This window comes from Dromiciops gliroides, chromosome 4 (genome assembly GCF_019393635.1).
Source record: "Dromiciops gliroides isolate mDroGli1 chromosome 4, mDroGli1.pri, whole genome shotgun sequence".
In the NCBI taxonomy this organism is placed as follows: Eukaryota; Metazoa; Chordata; class Mammalia; order Microbiotheria; family Microbiotheriidae; genus Dromiciops; species Dromiciops gliroides.
In genome coordinates, this window is record NC_057864.1 from 88437507 (window position 1) to 88459547 (window position 22041).

Sequence of the window (22041 nt, forward strand, 5' to 3'; positions counted from 1 at the left end):
AAATTTCCTAGAATCAGGATATTGTACTGAGTAAAGGCGAAGAGAACAAGTCCTCTCCAACACACGGTATCAAATAGTGTGCTTATTATCTGAGTCAAGTGCCTCAATAAACATGAATTTATTAACATTCTGAAAATTCAAATTTTAACTTGTTAGAGTATGATTACTTTTTCTGAGCTTGTCTGATGAGTGGGAAGTAGTGTGGAATTCACTGCAAATTCACACGTTCATTTTATAGAAGCAAGTAATATTGGCTACCAAAATACATGATAGAGAAGTGAAAGTTTTTGAGCTTCCTGAAATAGGTACCATAAATTCTGGGTTGGAACTTTTTTTCCTATTTATTCATTTCTTCTATTTATGGTCAAAGACTAATAGTCTAGCCTTTTCTCATTGAAGCATTCATTTAAAAAAATACAATGCATATGAGATTCAGTAACATCCCCAACAGGTTTAAACCCTATAAAAATTTAATAATAAATTCAGGAGTTGGACCTCTACGTATTTGGTCAAAAATCTTTCCAGTAGGGGGCATGGTCATTTCAAAGAGAACATGAACAAATTCTCAAGCTGTTAGACTTGGGCAATGTTTATTGCTTATTGTGTTTATTATCAACATAGGATGGAAAATATGTGCCACTTACAAATTAAGTAATCCAATTATTTTAATAAGTACCATCACTGCATAAATAGATTTTAGTATAGTTTCTCTGTACAACATATTAACTGTATTAACTAACAAAATTAAATACCCACAGTACTCTGACAATCTTTTCTAAAAATCATAATACTCATAATCAATTTTAATTATGTTGTAATTAGTGTACATAATTCCTAGAAAAAATATTCACTTATGAAATTCTTTGAGTATTTTAATACCTGTAATTATGCATATCCCATTTCCTAATCTTATTTGAACTACTGGCTTTCCATGAATTCTAGTTCAACTGTAACTTCAAAGATTCCAAGTTATGCATACATAAAAGCTGGAATGGGGAAAGGAGCAAATGGAAAGGGAGAAGGAGAAAGAGACACAGACACCATTTTACATTATTTGAAAATGAAAGCAAGCATGATCTTACTTCCCTAAGTTCTGTGGGTATGTACCAAGAGGTTGAGGAAAAAGATAAATTAAATAGCTGTCGGTCATCTGACATTTCAGAATCAAGTGGCCTTCCAAAATTACAGAACAGCATTATTCTTCCATTGTAGGAGAAGCTTCTGCCCTCATGGTCTATAACCATGTATTTTTTCTATCCTTAGAGCTCCAGCTACTGGCAGATGAGCATAAGAATAATTATAGTTCACTAAGTCCAACTACAATTTAGTCTTAAGAAAGGTGAGAAGTTTTGCAACCATGCCAATGCTTTGCTATAATTTTTATAATCAGATTAGATTACTGATAGGAAAACTATTTGGAATTACATAGGAAGCAAGGACTCATGTTTCATTGGCAAAAATGTCCATTTGTCTTACAAAGATAATGCAGCTGATGCAATCTACCATGTCACAGCTGTCATGATCCACCTTGTTCTTTTTGCACTGTGTGTATCCTGGAGGTGGGGTAGGGAGAAGAGGAGAAGGGGAAGTAAAAGGCACCTGAATATTCCATTGCACCATAAAGATGTTCTCTGCAGTCAGAGTTAAAACTGTGCAGCACAGAGGATAGAACACATCTGATGAGTGGGAAGTAGTTTAAGTTTTTTTCAAATGAACATTGTGACTTCAAAAGTTCATTCCATAAAAATTGAGCAATATCAACTATCACGATACATGGTAGAGCATGATTCTGCTAAATAGGATTACGCTAAATTCTGTAGGTGTGGCACTATATTCTTTGCAGAGAAATGTACATTATGACAAAATGGAGGGCTTTTCTTCTTTATTGTCAGTACCCTGAGGTATCAAAAAACTTGAGAGAAGTAAAATATACAATATTGAAACATGAAATACTTGTATATCCTAATCCTGCCAAAATTCAAATACACAGGAAAAATTGACTGTACTCCTAAAAGTAATGTGGTCCCACGGTTTACAAGGTTTCCTTCATTCCAGAATGAGCCTAGGTCTTTCTATACCAGTTCTAAAATTGATCCAGGCTAATAAGGAAGGTATAATGGAATGAAACCTAAGCTTGTAACCAGGTTTGAGACCTGGATCTGATACTTATTAGTTAACTGGCCTTGGATAACTTATTTTGCCCTATGTGAACCTCTGTTTATACACCTACAAAAGGAAGGCAGAACTATATAATCTTTACAGTCACCTCTTGCTTTAACATCCTGTTCTACTAAAACACACATGAACAAACACTTCCAACACACCTAAGAACCAAAAACACCTACATCCTTTTCCAGAATAAAATATTAAAGAAGGGAGGGGAGAGGAGAGGAATCAGGTGCAGGAGATGAATGAAAAATCAATCAATAATTTGTGATTGTTGTTCAGGTGTGTCTGACTCTTCAAGACCCCAAATTGGGTTTTCTTGGCAAAGATACTGGAGTAGTTTGCCATTTATTTCTCCAGCTCTTTTTACAGATGAGGAAACTAAGACAAGCAGGGTTAAGTGACTTGCCCAGGGTAACACAGCTAGTAAGTATCTGAGATCAGATTTGAACTCAGGAAGATGAGTCTTACTGGCTCTATCCACCTAGCCACCTATCACTAATCTAGTAAACCTTTAATAATTTAATAAACATTTATTAAGCATTTAATCTTTTTTATTTTTATTTTTTTGCAGGGCAATGAGGGCTAAATGACTTGCCCAGGGTCACATAGCTAGTGTGTGTCAAGTGTGTCACATCCTCCTGAATCCAGGGCTGTGCTACCTAGTTGCCCCCAAGCATTTACTCTTTAATCAAAATGTAGTCAGTGCTAAGTGGATACCAAGAATCAAAAGACACTCCCTGCCCCCAAGGGGTTTCTAATCTAACAGGGTAGAATAAAGAAAAGTGTCCAGAGACTAGTGAAAAAGCAGATTCTTAAGAAAGGTGGTTTGTGATTAAACGGAACTGATTCTGGAGTCAGAGGACTTGGGTTCAAAACCTAACTGACCACCTGAGTAACCCTGAGAAAATCAGAACCTCCCTGGACCTCATTTTCAATATCTATAAAATAATGGGTTGATCTCTAGATGACATCTGAGGACCTTTTCAGCTCTAAATCTATGAAATCTCTATTACTGTGGTCTGATAAACTAAAACCTTCCCGTCCCTTCCTTCCACCTATTTTTATGTTCAAACAATTCGTGTTTCCAAACATGGTCTTACATCTATGGGCCAAATTTGAGTCTTATTATGGTTCTCCTTCATGTATATGTTAAAAGTAGCGCGCGCGCGCGCGCACACACACACACACACACACACACACACACACACACACACACACACACACACACACACACACACACACACACACCCTCCCAATTAGGTCAGATTTCCCGCTGAAACAAGTTGGACACAACCCTACCTGGGGGCCCTGCTGAAAGGGTCCAGGTGGGAGGTCATTCAGCATAAATGCCTTCACCAGGCTGTGCTCACACGAAAATGCTAAGGACATCTTGAAGGCCTTCCCAGGTCATTTCCTCATTCGGTGTAGAGGAGCTGAGCTGGTGGCAGGAAAGCATCCAGCTGAGACCTGAGTTGGACTAATGTAGCTCAGAGTCAATCTGGCCGCAGTCAGCCACAGCAAGGTTCCTAATACCCTTTGAAAAAGGTGAGACAGTTTTCAATGAAACTTCCAAGACGAGTGTATGGGATCTAACTAATAACTCTCAGAAACTAATTTACTAGGTTTCCGAACCAATCAATTAAACAGGGTATTACTTTTAAAAAAAGCCTACTGACACTTCACAAATTAGAGCAATTTTTTCCTTTAAAGAGAACTTCATTTTTCACCTGAAATACACCACAGTGGAGTGAGATGTATCAGGACAGAGATGCTGAAGCATAGATTTCAAACACGATTCTTATTTGGTTCATAGGGTAAGGGGGCGGGAGGAAGGAAGAGGGGGAACACGCCGAGTCGTTCTCCTATATCTCTCCCCTTTCTCCCTGTATCAAAAACAGACGTCGGACCCTCTGTCCTATAGGCACGCGGGTCCCTTTCTTTCCATCCCGGGTGGCTCCAGGCTCGTCTGGTGCGCCTCGCAGCGCCCAAGGAAAAGGTCATTAGCCCGAACCACACAAAGAGAGATCTCTATCTGTTCCCCCACCCCCCACCGGGTTACGGTTTCCAGCTCCGTTTTGGCACCACTGCGCATGAACTCGAAGGCAGCACGCACGTCAGCACTGTCCTCAGTTCAAACCCCAGCCAAGGGCGGGGGGGACACCAGAGGCGGGCGCTGACATTTCTTTTGTTCCCCTTCCTACCCAGCAAATCCGCGCTGCCCGGGGGCGGAGTCGAAACTGGCCTCCCTCGCCTTCCCCCGCCTCGGCGTCTTATAAAGCCACTACAACGCCGGAGGAGCCTAAAGAGGCGACTGCTGTCTGTCTACAGCCCAGTCCGCGGATCTGTATCATGCAAAGTGCTATGTTCTTGGCTTTCCAATCCAACTGCGGCTCCATGGAAAAAAGTGCCAGCGGCTACCCAAAGGGCGAAGAGAAGAGAGAAAAGATGAAACGGACGATGTAAGCACCTCTCCCATTGACTCCCCACTCCCATCTCTTCCCCTTCTGTGGGATTTCTTGAAAGAGACACTGCTAGGTGTCAGGAAGCCTTCCCTCTGCTTAGAAAAGCATAGTAAGAGGTCACTTTATAGTAGGACATTTCTTTTAAAAGTCTCAATCTCCTTGAAAGGAGGCTAGAGTAAGGTTGTAGAGTTTTGTGGCTTTATTTTTGAGGGGCTTGAGGGGTGTCTTGTTTTATTAATTAAGCCAAGAAGAAAAAGTTGGGGATGCATCTAATGCACGATCATTTCTTGATTTTTAAAAGAAGAAACCATACTTCCTCCACCCCATTAAAAAGAAAAAAAAGAAAACTAGCCTGAGAATCCTGTCTTCCCGAGTTCCAGCCTTTTCATCTTTATTTTATCTCCCAAAATTGGGGGCTTTGCCCAACTTCTTTTTTTGTTGCTTGGATAGGGATGTCCTTATTAATGTAACAGGTGCTGGGCTTAGGCATTTACTTACTAAGTGAACAGTAAATTAAACCCACTGAATTATTAAGCTAGAAGACCTATTTCTTTGGCTTCTCTCAGAAAGTATAATAAAAAAAAAACACCTTGCCTTTTGTTTGAAAGGAGTAATTTAGGATTGCTTTTGAGAACTGTTGCACAAACTTTCCACATAAAGCATTAACCAAAACCTTCCATTTTTTTTAGGAGTAAGTAGGAAGCCAATTAGACTCTGATCTGACTCATTTCAGTGTCACTGAAGTAGATTTCACCAGATGACTGAAAATGGCAGAAACTAAAATTTCACACTGGCCAAAAAGGAAAACCTGTCTCATTCACCATTTTTAGGATGACTTAAAGTTTCTCAATCAATGAAGCAACCTTACCTTGGTTACTTAATGAGCCAGTAAAACTAAAAGTCGTGTTCAGATCATTCAAGATAAGCTTAAACATTACTAGTACTATATAAACTATATAACTATATGGAATAGAAATGATAGAAAGAAACAAAGGCTCATTTCACCTATGGTGCTTAGGTTTTTATTCTGACAAGGTCTTACTTGCCTTTCTGTGGCTGAAGATTCTGTTTTGAGCATTAAAAGAACTACTTGGCAAAATGTGGGCAGCTATAATGATTAAGTATTATTCACTCAATGAATATAATTGTTTTCTTTTAGCATAAAAGACTGGAAGACACGTTTAAGCTACTTCCTGCAAAACTCATCTACACCTGGGAAGCCAAAAGCCAACAAGAAAGTCAATCAGCAAGCTTTTATTAGGTAAGTTAGAGATCCCAAACTTAACCACAGAGTTTTGTCTGATAGACATTTTGATTTTTCTTTGAAGCAGGAGAAATTGCTTTTTTTTTTTTTTAAATATATGTACTCATTTTTGCAGACCTTCTCCTGAAGAAGCACAGCTGTGGTCAGAAACTTTTGATGAGCTCCTAGCCAATAAATGTAAGTGAAAATATTTAACTCAATCTGAAGTGATTTTAAAGGTTAGATAGCTAAATCTATAGATTATAAACTAGATTTATTTTATTTTAGAAGTTGGACATATCAATTGTTTTCCAGTGTCATCTCCTATAACATAAGGCTTGGATTAGTTTATTTTTTCCCTCCCTTATGAGAATGCCCTGAGATTTATGCATTCAAATAATGTCCTTATGTTGTTGTTGGTTTTTTTTTTAATAATCACTGAAATTGTGTGTATTGTTATGACTCCAGTAAAATATTCTCAGGTGGGAAGGGAGTGAGAATGGGGATCAGCCTGATGAATTACAAATACATTTGTTCACAGTTAAGATTGAGTCAACTTTTCCATTGCAAACAATGCTTTCTGAGGGCTTAGTTCCCAGAGGATTTATGTTTCCACTAGAAATATTTCTTTTCACTTGATATATTTGAATGTTCTCTGGAATGGCAATGTGCCACCTTACCTGCTGGCATTAAAACTCTGAAACCTACAGCTTTTCAAGTTAGAACGATTGCTGGCAAGTTGCCATGACATAAAAAGTCATGTATTCAAGTCTAGATTTGTTTAAAAGATTAATAACAGGAAGCAATAAAATACATTCTTTTATTTTTAACAAATTCTGCATATTTCCCTTCTCTTCTCTAGATGGTCTTGCTGCATTTAGGGCTTTTTTAAAGTCTGAGTTTTGTGAAGAAAACATAGAATTCTGGCTGGCCTGTGAAGACTTCAAGAAAACCAAGTCTCCCCAAAAGTTGACCTCAAAGGCCCGGAAAATTTATACCGACTTCATAGAAAAGGAGGCTCCAAAAGAGGTAATAATCCTTTATCTTGGCAAAAATTTGGGTACTTCAAGTTCTTAGCATAATTCTAGTGAAAAGAAGAGCAAATCTGTTTTTGTTTTAATGGGGCAGAGGTTCTTTTGTTTTAATCCCATCATAAGTTTCTGTAATTTCCCCCAGTATTGGTTTTAAAGTATTAGGGCATGGTCTTTGATGTTTTTTCATGACTAATATTAGCTGCCATAATTATAGCACTTTGATATGTACTAACTGCTTTCCACACAAGAGCCTCTCTTGACTAAGCATTCAAATGTTATCCCCAGTTTTTGCCAGTAATGAAACTGGTTCTGAGAACTTGTGACTGACCCACAGTCACAAAACTAGGAAGGTATCAGAGTTGAAATATTCTGGATTCATGCCTAGTATTTTCTGGTATCATTCTGAAATGTAGTTATTCAGAATTAATTTGAAGTGCTGAAACTTAACAAACCATTGTCCATTTCTATTTCAGATAAATATAGACTTTCAAACTAAGACTATGATTGCTCAGAATATTGAGGAGGCTACAACTGGCTGCTTCACTACAGCCCAGAGGAGAGTCTACAGTTTGATGGAAAACAATTCCTACCCCAGATTTTTGGAGTCTGAATTTTATCAGGACTTGTGTAAAAAGCCAGAGATTACTAGAGAGCCCCAGGCTACATGAATGAGCATGGGAAAGGAAACAGAGCAAAAAAACGAACATTTGACTTTTTCTTGCTAAGGAGGAAGGCCTATGGCCCATGAAACCTAGTAAAAACTGATGGTCTAGAAGACAAGCATCAAATTGAGCCTGGGTCTTCAGGAAACATCACACAGAAAAATTGACTCTGCAAGTTGAATTCCATAGTGAATAACGACAACAGTAATGGCATAGGAGAAGATATGTTTCTGATTGTCTTGCAATTGTTGTGTATAGAAGACGGTCCATTTTCTAGGTGCTGTGTGTTTTTTAATTCACACTGAAGAAGTTGATATTCCAGAGCAGATATGACTATTTCTCTGAAAGAGGTGTTTTTTTTTTAATCAAATAGACCCGGGGGAGATCATATATAGCCATGATTAAATGGCTATACATCTCTTCCTAAACTAGTCTGTTACCACTTACTAAGTGTCTGATTGAAAGGTTTACTATGTACAAAGAGGTATGTGACCCAGTCAGTCATTTGTGTTACTGTCCCTCATTATGGAGAGAAAGAAGTGGTCCGTGTACATGTTATATGTTGCAGGTTAAGGTTGTGTAGAACACTACCACATGAATGAATGCTAAAAATCGTCTTGAAGGCAGCTAAACTTCAATGAAGTGGTCTTTGAATACTTGTTTTTAATAAAATTTATTTTGATATTTATGACTGTTTTCTCCATTTCTTCCACCTGTCTCCTTTGGAGGAGTCCTTTATCCTTATGTATCCTTATGCCAAAGACCTGGTGTCTACTAGGATTCATAAAAATTTTAAAAATCTAGAAGACAAAGGAATGAATGACATGCATAAATCCAAGCATGACTTTATTCTAGGATGAAAGCTCCCTCCATTGATGCACATGAACAACTTAAGTCTTAGAAAGTTGGCTAGGATGTTGGAAGGTTAAGTAACTTGTCTGTGTTTCTCTGTTCACATGGTATATAGCAGAAGAAAAACTTGAACCTGATTTTTCCTAATTCTAAAATGACCCTCTATCCACTCTGCTTTGGTGCCTCTCTCTTCAAATGTGTTTATTATAGTTGCACAGTGACTATGGACAATATCTGGTTTCACAACTATTAAGTGGGAATAGAAAGTGCTCTTTGCCCACTGAGGCACTTATAAAAGCAGGGAAAGGAAAATATCCGTAGTTTTTTTCCATCCCTACTTGATCAGGTGATGAGCTCATCAGATAAGTTAGAAGTTGCAAACTGACATGGAACACAAAATTTTACATTTTAAAACCATTGTTTAATATGGGACATAAAAAACCAAAATATTTAAAGTTTCTGAACAATCAAGCCTTTATTCAATAGCTGTGTCAGGCACTGTTATATGTTAGGAATAGCAAGACAATAAGCCAGTTCCTGCCCTCAAGGAGTTTATATTTTATCAAGAGAGATAACATGAGCACATAAAAATATTTACAAAATACATCAAGTTAATGGGTGAGAAGAACCACTAGCATCTGAGGGCATCAGCAAAGGCTTCCTTGGCTAGAAGGCAACCTTTTATAGCAAACCTGTGATTCAACTGCTATAGTGAGCAAAATAGAGAAATCCCCTTGACCACTGCACATCAGCACCTGTTTTGAAACTTTAAAATCACCTGGGGCCACAGAGAAGCTCAGTGACTTATCCAGTGTCACACAGCCAGTATATATCAGCAGCAGGACTGGAACTGAGTTTTTCCCCATCCCAAGGTCAGCTCTCTGTCATGCTTTAAATGCCTCTCCTAGCAGACTTATTTTTAATATTTACAAAAGAATACTGACTTTTTTTCCTCAAAGTCCATGGTGAACATTTGTAAAAGAGTCCCAGAGAGCAAAAACACCAATTAGTTTTACTGGGGAGAGCAGGGGGAGGAAAGATATCAGACCTGTGATTGCATCAGTGCGAGGAGCTCCTGGGAATTCTTCTACTAGTACAGATCAGCATCTTGTCTGTAATTTAGGGTGTTAAGGAGTTACCTGGAGGCATAGAGTAGTTAAGTGCAATGCTGACAATCATCCAATATAAGCTAGAAGCAGGTCTTGAAATCAGTTCTTCCTGAATGCTGGTCTGGCCTCCTACTCACTATACCCCACTGCAAGTCAGTTAGAAAAATGAATGGTTCTTAGGAGTAAGACCTGGAAATGAACTGAGAGCATATAATCTAGCTGCCTTGTTTTACAAATAAGGAAATGTCCAAAGAAACAAGTCCAGAAGGGATTTATCCGAGATAATTATCTAGCTCTCTGAACCCATTTCCAGTCCTCTTTATACGATTCTACACTTTATGCAGATAACTTCCAAATCTGCATTCCTAGAACATCAATCTCTCCTCTGCATGTAAGACCTGCCTACTGAGACGCATCACCAGTATGTCAAACTTACAAGTGAACTCATCTCTCTGCCCTAAACCTGCTTCTCATTCTAATGCTCCTCCTTCTTTTGATAGCATTACCATCCTCCCAGGCTGGAAACCTTGGAGTCATCTTTGACTCTTCCCTCCCTCTCAATTAGCTTCCAAGTCCTAATAGTTATTGCCAAAGTTTATCTCCCATCCTCTCTTCCACTGGCATGGTCTGCACCATCACTTAGGCCCTCATTACTTGTTGCCCTGACTACTGTAAAAGATGTTATCTAGGCTTTCCTCTCTTGTCTTAGCCTCCAATCAATTCTTTCCACAAATGAAAAAGACTAATTTCTTCTTAAATGCACAAACCTTCAGTGACCCACAATTTTTTTAGGGTCAAATACAAACTCCTTATACAGTACTGGTATATTTAAGCAAGTCCCCACCTCCCTTTCCAGTTTTCACTGTACTGCTACTCATACAATATTTGTTCAAGCCAAAAAATTGCTGTGTCCTCATTTAAAAAAAAATCACATCACCTTTCACAACACCTCTTATTGTGCTTTTTTTTTTTTTTGCCTCCTGGATGTATGATCCATTGATGTAAAAAATGCCAGGTGAAGGAATTATCTCTATAAAGAAAGATTGGCATCTATTCTGCAATTTATCATCTTGGAGCAGGGGTTCTTAAACTGGGGTCTCGACCTATTTATTTTTAATTTTTGATAACAGATTTCAATATAATTATTTTTCTTTGTAATCCCATGTGTTTTACTTTGTGCATTTAAAAACCTTGTTCTGAGAAAGAATCCATAAGCTTCCCCCACAAAGAGGTCAAGACACAAAAGAGGGTAAGAACCCTTCCTTGTCTGACAGAGTTGCCTTAATGGGAAAGGGACTCAGGGTCACACAACTGGTAAATGCCAGAGGCAGGACTTTCACTTCCTGGTTCTGAGATTAGTTCTCAAGGCACTATACCATGGCTACCTTTTGCCTTGCCCATACTTCTTGTATAATAATTATCTGTTGAATTCAATTTAATTCAATACCCTCATTGCAACTTTTTGCAAAGGAATTCATAAATGTGCATCTAGAGAAATAATATTGTTATTCCAGATTAATCTGATCTAATTAAGGAAAAGGCAGGTGAGGTGTATGACTATTGAAAACATATAAACTGTCAAGCCAGTCTTGTTTGTTTTAATTGACAATATTAAAGAAAAGAAACCTCTCCAATATAATATTTATAACCTGACTTTGGCAGAGGGGGCCTCCTGAAGAAAAAAAAAAATCAAAGTCTGGTCTAACTCAGACATCTAACTCAAGAATCCTACTTGTCCATTTGATTAGAATAAATTACACTAACACCACTTTAGAATAAAACTAGCTCCAATTAACAGTGAATTTTATCCATTATAATACCATTCTAGAAACTTAATCTTGTACCCAGCAAGAAATGCTACTATTAAATAGTTATTGCCTTAAGAAATAAGCACATAGGATTTACATAATCTTGCTTGATTAGGGGAAAAAGTGTGGAAAATGAAAGCTGTTTCCATAGTTAATTTTTAACAAAACAGAAAAGGATCTACCACTGCATGTAGAAATGAAAAGGAAAAAAAATCTGTTTTAAAAACATTTACAGGTCTTCATTCCCTTCACAGTTTGTAAAGAAGTGTTTTTTTCTACTTTCATCCCAGATATGATCAGGAGCAATAGCAGAGGAAAATAAGTTGCTCTAACATAGAATACAAAAAAGATCCATTGCCTGTGATTTCTTCCGAGAACTGATAAAAGAGTCAATTTTTCAGGTAGTATTTTCCACTGTTCTCTAGTGCCACACACAGGACAAAGTGGAATAGAATTAAATTAGCAACCACATGCTTCCACAAATAAATATTCCTTAATGTTCTAGTTTCCCAGAACATTTAGGATATAGATTAATTACCATAACTCAGTAATTTTTACTAATTTACCTTCCCTCCCCCCCCACAAAGTGTATTTCACTCAGCAAAATAAATGGCAAAAGTCTCTTAATCATATTAAGATTTTTCAAGATTACTTAATAAATGCAAGCATAGTGGTATTCCATCGCCCTCAGATTGTTAATGTCTAGTAATGCACAAAGCATGAAGACATGTTCTCCAAAGGTGTTCACAACCATCATAGAGACATTCCAAATAGAAAATGGATTCTCTATAGAAGAATCCTAGGGTCCTCTGCATGCCCCTGTTTAAGGGTGATACTGCACTGATAGTATTGAGGCCCAGGACATAATAGGTACTCCTCACTGAGAGATTCACCCAGAAAAGAAATGGATGAAAAATGGGTATCATCCAGATATATCGGGCAGTTGTTGGGTGATTCAATTGAGTTCATATAGCAGTAGTATAACTATCCTAGGATAAGCACTGTGAAATGATTATGAAGTAGGCTAAAAACCAAGCAGGAGTGGGGAAATGCAAGCTGGATTGCATCTGAAAAACTAGCCAGAGTTTTTAGCTTTACCAAGCTGTCCCCTGATTCAAAAACACATCTTTTTAACATTAGTATTCTCCCAGACATAGTATATGGTTGCAGTTCCCAAAACATCACAGTATCCAAAGGATCCAAGTTTCAGGTGACTCAAAGGACAACAGAAAGACAAAGGTGGACACTCCCACACGGAACCTAGCTACATACCTCATGAGTCAGGATTTAGCTGGCTGCCTGCTCCCACTTATTCTCTGACACCCACCATTCAGAGTTCTCGGTCATCACTCCACACCCAGCTGAAGCTCTCTGAAGATTCTATGTTGCCCTTGAAAACTCCTGTAGTTTCTGAAGCTCAGCTGGCTCACATCCTCCTTGTAACTAGGCTAGCAATTTGTTCATTCAGCCCATCTAGGGATCTGCTCCTGCTCTGCTCCTTTACTCAAGGAATGATCATTATCTCCTCTACATGGCTGGGCATCTACTTCCTTCTTCCCTGATCCTCAACATTGATTATAACCCTTGCATCATTAGAACAGCATCTATCTGATAGGATTTCTATCAGCTCCATGGGTCTGGGGTTTCATGATATATATGTTGTTCCTAATTGTTCAAGTTTGTGTTTGCTGTACATGAAGAGTAGGCTTGCCCTCATCCAACCCTTGGTGCACTGAACAACTTTTGTCAGGCATCATTGTAATACATGGTATCTTAGGAAGATGTCACTGTGGGGAAATTTTGATATAAAGAGATAATAGCCGACATTTATACATAACCCTGGGCCCAGGGCTCACCAAGACTCCAAGCTCCCACAAACTGGGCCTGATCCTAGAAGCTGACCAAGAGGGTAATTTTGTATTTAGTTTATGTCTAGATTTCCCTAAATGCAGATAACAGAATCACAGATTCAAATACAGTCACTCAACATTGTAATATAAATGAGTAATGCCATCTTTATCTCACCCCACAGAAAATGTAGTAAATGCAAAGGACTCACCATAGAATATAAACAGATGCAGGGGGCAACTAGGTGGCGCAGTGGATAAAGCACCAGCCCTGGATTCAGGAGGTCCTGAGTTCAAACCTGACCTCAGACACTTGACACTTACTAGCTATGTGACCCTGGGCAACTCACTTGCCTCATTGCCCCACAAAAAAAAAAAAAAAACACCCAAAAAAACAGATGCAGGAACATAAAAAGAGGCAGAGGCAGAGTCAATAAACATTTATTAAGTTCCTATTATGTTTCAGGAATTATGTTAAGGACTGGGAATACCAAAAAAGGTACAATTCCTACCTTCAAGAAGCTCACAAATTTAATGGGGGAAGCAACATATTAAAAGAAGCCAAAAAATGAAGGAGAGTGGGAGTGGGGAATGGAGAATGGAGTGCTATAGCCAAGGTGGGAAATTATGTGAGGAGTCGTGAATTGTAGAGCCAAATTCCTCTTTCAGAATGATGAGTTCTGGAGATTAGGAAATCCAAGAGATCAGCCGGGTAGGAAATGATGAAGTAGATTCCCTTGGTACCCTCCTTAAATAGTGGAGGATCTGGGAGGAGCTCTCCAATATTCAACTTTCACCATATCCAATCAGGAAAAGAGGTCTTGGGGGAGGAGGGGAGGGATACTAAGATGTGGATTTCAGAGTTGATTTTATCTTATAAACCTTGGCTTTCCAAATTGTTTTTTCCACCTTCCTGGTTCTCTTCAAGAACAAAGGACAATCAACAACTAAATATTGAGTTTCTAGAGATCTGAAATCCAAGAAGTCAGCTGGGCAGAAATTCAAATAGCCCACCAGCAGCTTCCCTTAGAAGGGAACTGAATTTGAGGTTGCCATCAAGTCAATTTTTTGACATTTTGATGAATCCTAACCCTCCTACAGGATCCTACAAAATCTCTTCCAGATTCATATTGTCATTATATAGTTTGGAATCCCCTAGAAAGAAAAACATTCTTTAGGACTGCTGAATAAGTAATCTCTTTCCAAATGAACCTCCTCTATAGGACAGTGGTATCAAACTAAAATAGAAGCAGAGGCTACTAACTTGTACACGAGGATGCCTGTGGATTGCATATTAACCTAGAAAACCACACATTTACATATTTCTTATTATTAATACATAATCACATCAAAATCATGTATGAACTATATTTAAATCTGGTTCAGCCTCACTAGGGAGTGTTGTGGGTCATATAAGGTCTCCACACTGTATGTTTGACACTTCTGCTGTAGTACATTGCTCAAGAAGTATGTGGGCAATCCAATTAATTCTGCAAAAAGCATGTTACCAACAGGAAATGCCCTTCTCTCTCTAGAAGGTCTAATCCCCAAACTCTCAAAGATAGAATTTAGCGTTACCTATAAGGTAACCCTCAAATTATGTGCTGCCAAGGAAATCTTTCCTCTATGACTAGAAGGCTACTTGCCAGGATTCTAGTGAATTAAAAAAAAAAAAAACTTCCTCCACAAAGGAATTTGAGGCTCATGAATATTATATATGAACTACTTTCTTGGGCCAAATGGGCATATACATACCTATCTCTGCCTCATCTTCTACCAGAAATATATCAGTGTCTCAGTTACTGTAATCTCTTGGGCTGGGAAAGTCCACTTTCAGAATGTCTTCTCTCTGACAGCACATGCAACCACCAAATTCCTCTGTTCCATGGAAGCCATTTTCAGGTCCTAGGGGGAAGTAATTATGGACATGCACTAGTCTATCTTCTCAGTAGGGAAAAGGTAAGAAGTAGAAGTCTAAAAAAAGTGAGTTTGGCTGGAAGCTTTCTTGGAGAAGTGTAGCTACTCAAATAAGAGTCTGTCCTCCTAAGACCCAGTCAACCAGTCATCTTAGAGGCAACCATAGTCTCCAGGAAGCAATGGGGAGTTCTTTGTCCTCTCAGCAAAGTGTCAGTGGATGTGGGCACACTCCTTAGGGGAGGTACCCCTCACATTCCATCGAGCGCAAGTTTGTGCCCGGTAATCTCATGAAGTTGATTAGGGAATTCACCAGATTGATCTCCTCTGATGTTCTCCTCCCATATTTATAGTACTTTGCTAACATGATCTCATTTGAGTCTCACAGCAACCCTGTGAGGTAAGTACAACAGACACAACCATGCATAGCATATGCATCTGACTTGCCAAGACACTCTGGGGGAGCAATGGGAATGCTCCCTCAGGGTGTGCCAACACACCAGACCCACACTGTCCTATGACTGCAGGTATTATCCTCATTTTGTCCACAGTAAGCTTAGACAGCCTAAGTGGTGACCACTAGTGTCAGCTTTGGTAATTAAACTCAGGTCTCCCCTGACTACAAGTCCAGCATTCTTTCCATTGGCACTGTACTCCCTCTCAGATGGAGAATAGCATAAGAGTGATAGAATGAGGGCAGGGAAACCAGATCTCTCTCAACCTAGGGCTTTTGTTCCCAAGAAACACAAAATAAATAACATCATGATACTGTTTGATGTGCAAGTCATTGAATAAGATGCTCCTTGCCTTTTAGGAATTTCCAATATCATCCAGGTGTGGGAAAGATTTCTCAGCAGGATGAATAGTGTAAACAACAGCAGGGAGGCAGGGAAACATATGGTATATTTAGGAATAATGAATAGTACAGCTTGGTTTTAGATTAAGGTATGTGAGGAGGAATAATAGGGGATAAAGTTTCAGAGGTAAATTGGGCTCAGATCATAGAATCCATATTTCCTTTCCTTAGCTGTAAAATGAAGAAGTTGGATTAAATCAGGAATTTTTATGTGGGGTCCATGAACTTGTTTTCTAATATTCTCAAAACCATATTTCAATGTAATTGGCTCCCTTTGCAATTCTATATATTTATTTTATATATTTTAAAACATTTCTCTGAAATGGGTCCAAAGGTTTCACCAGACTGCCAAAGGGGCCCATGACATAAATTAGAATAAGAGCCCCTTGAGTAAATGCTCTCTCTGGTCTCTTCCAGCTCTAGAATGCTATGCTATGCTGACACTATTTGGTAGACAAAGAAATAGATTATATTAAGCTATGTACATCTTACTTCTACAAGGTTGCAGTCTCCTTCAAGGGAAGAAAACTTCCTCTACTTCAAATCCTTTTTTACTTAGTAGGCATTTAGGATTTGTTCAGTTGATGAGTATCCTTTGTGTCTTTTGTTTATTGCTAATAAAGAACCTTTAGAAAAATTTCTCTGGTAAAAGTATACAGAATGGTTTGGAAGGGAAAGAAATTGGAAGACTAGTTAGGGAGTGTTTGAAATAGTCTAGGCAAAAAGTGAAGAAGAACTGAATAAAGGTGGCTGAAATGGGGGCATAAAGGAAGGGATGGATAACAATCACTAGAAAAAAAAGCTGACTGGTTGGATCAAGAAAAGAGGAATCAAATATGACATAAGATTCATAGCATGGGTCACTGAGACAATGGTAAAGATATTTACCAAAATAGGGAAATTAGGAGGTTTGGAAAGAAAAACAAGGAATCGATTTTAGACAAAGTTGAATTTAAAGTTCTGTCATGACATCTTAGTGAACTTATCCAGCAGGTGGCTGGAAGAGCAAATTCATAAGGGAGTTCAGGTCCAAAGATTTGGCTTTCATAATAACTAACTTTAACTAATATTGACTAATTAACATTACCCTTGCATTTTAAAGTTGGCAAATCATCTTACATATATTATCTCATTAAAACCTCACAACAATCTTGTGAGGTTATCACTTGAATACTCAAATAGCTTTGTACATTCATCTATGTAGATATTCCCTCTGATGGCAGATCACAACTCTTCCAGATTTGACCATCCTGCAAGACTCATCCATTTTTTCAAAGAGTTCTCCACAAAAGGTCTATCCGATGTGCTGGGAGCTTTCCTTAATTCCTCCCAAGATCACCAAGCTACCAGTGGAGTACTTAGGCCACCCATCTCTTGGGTGTCATTCTTATTATGTGACCATCCCATCTTCTTTCTCTTCATACATTTTTCTTACTACAATTATATATCTTCGGGGGCAGCTAGGGGGCTCAGTGGATAAAGCACCGGCCTTGGATTCAGGAGGACATGAGTTCAAATCCGGCCTCAGACACTTGACACTTGATAGCTGTGTGACCCTTGGAAAGTCACTTAACCCTCATTGCCCAGCAAAAAACAAAACAAAACAATTATATATCTTCATTCTGTATCTAAAGGAATTGAGGCTCAGAGACATTAGTTTTTTCTCACTTGAAGTCCAGCACTCTATCTGCTATATCACAAAGGAGAGAGTCAAGGTCATAGGAGTGAATAAAATTACCAGGTGAGAAAGTATAAAGACAGAAAAGAAGACTGCAAACAATTTTGGGAACTTGCCACTTTTACACAAAATAGAAAAAAATCATTTAGAGAATATGAAAGCTAAAGAAATATGTATTCAGGGTCATAGAAACCAAGAAAGGAGAAAATTTCAAGAAAGAAGCAACAATGATCAATGACACAAAATGCCACAGATATTTCAGGAAAGATGAAGGCTTAAAAAGGCAATTAGGAGATCATTGATGATTTTAGTAAAAAAGCTATTTTAGAGAGATTGTTGATGTGGACAGCAGGTACCAAAGGATAGAATTGAGGAAGTAACTACAAATTGCTCTTTCAGACAGTAAAAAGAGAGATGTGGGACTAGAGTTCAAGAAAATCATAGGGTTCGAGGAAGTTTTTGTGGGGAAGATGATAGATTTGACTGTGTATATATACATATATGTGTGTGTTACCCATGTAGATTCTGAGGATGCTTATCTGGACTCCCAATCCCACTGGTAAGTTAGGTCCTCAGAGAACAGCTAGTTCTACCTCCTCCACAGGGTTCTATCAGGTGGATACTTCTGAAGGGCTGGAGAATGTCTTTGCAATGCTATTGGTTTGTACTCTAGTTCTGGTGTGTTCTTTCCAAAATCAATTACCTATGATTAGTATCCCAATATAAAGGAGACCATATGATTTCTTATAACCAATTAATATGTTACTTTAATAAAGATATTAATGGAAAAGATATAATAAGAATCAAAGTTCATTCTTTCCTCCTCCCTCCCCAACTGGAATATAATTTCCCCTCAACATTTCAGGAACTTGGATTAAAACAAAAAGAGGTAGCTACAAAACTTTTCCCTGCAACACAATGAGTTCACTTCCAGGTATAGGCTAACCAATGGACAACTCACTTTCTTGCTTGTAGGATATGGTATTTTGGTTGCGAAGTTAATCTATTACTGGGCTAGATGAAGCAGAATGCTCCTCAGAGCAAACTACTTCCTGGTCTCAGTCAATGGACCTCTAGTGACTCTTCCTACCTTTTGAGTCCTTACAAGGCCCTACACTAAATAAAAGTAGATACAAACAGGAAGAAGGCCAGTACCAGATGCAGACTTCCTGGGAAAGCCATATAATCATGGGCCACCCTGGTGGGATGAAGAGTACTCCTATACACCAGCCTTCTAGAGCAGAGAATCATCTTCCCATCTTAAGGACATCGAGAAGGAAAGAGGGAGATTTGGCATGTTAATGTCTTGTGTATGTATACTCAGTTCCATCTAAGAAGCTATTTAAAAGGATTTCTGTCATCCCATAGTGAATCAATAGAGAGCAGACAGAAAATACCTACACATGCTCTGAAGTGGAGGACAGAGCTCTACATTTTGTTTTACTGGGACAAAACTTTTGAGACATCCACATGGGTAGCCACCAAGCAGAGCAGAGCAGACTTGATTACTCCTCCATTCTATTTGCAACCTGAGTGGAAGGAGTCAATGGAGAAGAATGGGTAAGAAATTAAAGAGAAAGAATAGTTCATGTCACATGAAACTCTTCTGAAGAAAATGGGGACTTTTAGCTTAGAGAAAAGAAGACTCAGGTCAGACTTGATTGCTGTGTTCAAATATTTGAAGAGCTGTCCTATGGAAGAAGAATTTGACTTGTTTTATTTAGATCTAGAGGAGAGAACTAAAAGTGACTGAAAAGGAACAGAAGTGTGAGGAAATGGGGATTGGTCTCCTCTCAATCCAGGCCTGTTTAAGGAAAAAGGTATGCTTCTCCTAATTGCCCCTCAAACAAAAAAATCACATGATTCAGGGAAAGCCTAGGCTGGTTGCAATTAGATCTGCTCCTGAGCTGTGTCCATATAAGAAAGGAATTGAAGAATTGTCCTTGTATCAACTCCCCCATTGGCTAAGAAATACTGCATTCTGATTAGCTAGTTTTTATGTGTAGATTGTAACCCTTGAGTAATCAAAATAATGGGAGGAGCCATTGACATTAGGGACTAGAAGATAAAAGGCCTGTGAGCCTCCATTTGGGGGGGTCACCCACCAGATGGACAAGGCGTGGCCCATTCTCACAAGAATGACAATAAATGAGCCTTTGACACATCACCAACCCTGAGTTCCAGAAGTTATTGGAGTGATATTTCTCAAAGATGTCTCTCTGATTAATAACAATAATAATCACAGAGAGTATTATATAGCACTTTAAGGTATTCTATTTTAAGTCACTTTGTCTCAGTTTCATCATCTATAAAATAAGCTGAAGGAGGAAGAGGCAAAGCATTTCACTATCTTTGCCAAGAAAACCCCAAATGGGGAGACAGAGTCAGACATGACTTAAAAGTGACATATAACTGAACATTATATAACACTTTAAGGTATGCAAAGTGTTTTACAAATATTATTTTATATTTGCAATAACCTAGTAATGGTACATTATCATACCCCTTATACTGATGAGGAAACTAGGCCTCAAGTAACTTGCCAAGGGTCATACAGCTACTAAGTATCTGAAGTGGGATATGAACTTTGGTCTTCCTGACTCCAGTTATGATGCTCTAGCCACTACATCACCTACCTGCTTAATAAAGTTAGTGGACTACATGTCAGGGAGCTCTCCATTTCCCAAAGTATCTAGCAGAGTACTGGCTGCATAGTAGATAATTAATAAATATTTGGAGAAAGACAAACTTCAAATAGGTACCTGATTTAGACATAAAACATGACATCATATACAAATTAGAAGAACAGAAGAGATGGCTTGTCAGTTCCATAGATAGGAGAAGAGTGCATAAGCAAACCAGAGACAGAGAGAATCATATGAGATAACATGGACAATTTTGGTTACATAAAATTTTAAAGTTTTTACACAAACCAAGTTAATGCAGCTAAAATTAGAAGAGAAGTGGGAAATTGGGGGAAGGGTTTACAGCAAGCTTCTCTGATAAAGGTCTCATTTCTAAAATATATAAAGAACTGACTCAAATTTATAAGAACAGCCTCCTACAAGTGACAAATGGTCAAAGCATGTAAACAGGCAATTTTCAGAGGAAGAAATCCAAGCTATCAAGAGCCAGAAGAAAAAAAAATGTTCTAAATCACTAATATTTAGAGAAATGTAAATTAAAAAAACTCTGAGATACCACCTCATATCCATTAGCTTAACAAAGTTGACAAAAAAAGAAAATGACAAATGCTGGAGGAACTATGGGAAAAAGAGATGCGTTAATACACTGTTGATAGAGCTGTGAACTTGCCAATCAATCCTGTAAAATAATTTGGTATTGTGTATGCCTCAAAAGCAATCAATCTGGACATCTAGGTGGCACAGTGGATAGAGCACCTGCCCTGGAGTAAGGAGGACCTGAGTTCAAACCTGGCCTCAGACACTTGACACTTACTAACTGTGGGACCCCGGGCAAGTCACTTAACCCCAATTGCCTCACCAAAAAAAAAAAAAAAGCAATCAATCTGTGCCTATCCTTTGACCCACCAATACCTCTATTATGTCTATAGCCCTTATATTAACAAAAACATTTATAGCTGCTCCTTTTGTGATGGCAAAGAATTAGAAACTGAATGGGTATACATCAGCTGGGGAATAGCTAAACAAGTTATAGTATATGTATGTGTACATCAGCTGGGGAATAGCTAAACAAGTTATAGTATATGTATGTGGTGAAGGGGAATTTTTTTTTAATTGGCAAGATTAGTATGAACTGATGCAAAGTATAGTGGGAAGAACCAGAACAATTTATGCAGTAACAACGTAAAGATAAGCAACTTTGAAAGGCTTAAGAACTGTGATCAACAGAATGGAACCAACCACAGTTCTAGAGGGCTTGTGATAAAACAAGTCCTACCCCAGATAGAGAGGTCATGGACTCAGAGGATAGATAGCTAGCTAGCTAGCTAGCTAGATAGATAGATATAGAGATATATGTGTATGTATACACAAATATATCCGTATCCATATACATATATGTGCATATGAGATGTATATGTATATATCACACGTACACATGGCTAATGTGGAATTTATTTTGTTTGACAATACAGATTTGTAACAGGTTTTGTTTTTCTTGATTTCTCAATGGGTGGCAGAGGAGAAGGAGGAGAGAATTTGGAATTGAAAACAAAATAAAATTGAAATGAAGTAAAATAGTATAAATAGACAAATAAATAAATAAATGTTTGGCAAATGATCAACTAAAATATCTGAGTGCTCGCTCTGTGCATGGCAGTATAATAAAATTAAGAAAAGAAACTTAATGAGGATATGCTCTAATAAGTGATATCAAATTATTATCAAATGGTCTTCATTCAAGTGAATTGGGCTGATTTCTAGA

The 22041-nt window shown here is 38.2% G+C and overlaps 1 protein-coding gene across 1 annotated transcript; it reads left to right on the forward strand.

Annotated features, from left to right (window-relative positions):
• The first annotated feature begins 4358 nt into the window (after window positions 1-4358).
• RGS2 (regulator of G protein signaling 2) lies at window positions 4359-8259 on the forward strand. The gene is made up of 5 exons (XM_043999865.1): window positions 4359-4628; window positions 5791-5892; window positions 6011-6072; window positions 6737-6903; window positions 7382-8259. The coding sequence occupies exons 1-5, from the start codon at window positions 4519-4521 to the stop codon at window positions 7574-7576; spliced, it is 636 nt and encodes a 211-aa protein (XP_043855800.1). The 5' UTR covers window positions 4359-4518; the 3' UTR covers window positions 7577-8259.
• Window positions 8260-22041: the final 13782 nt, after the last annotated feature.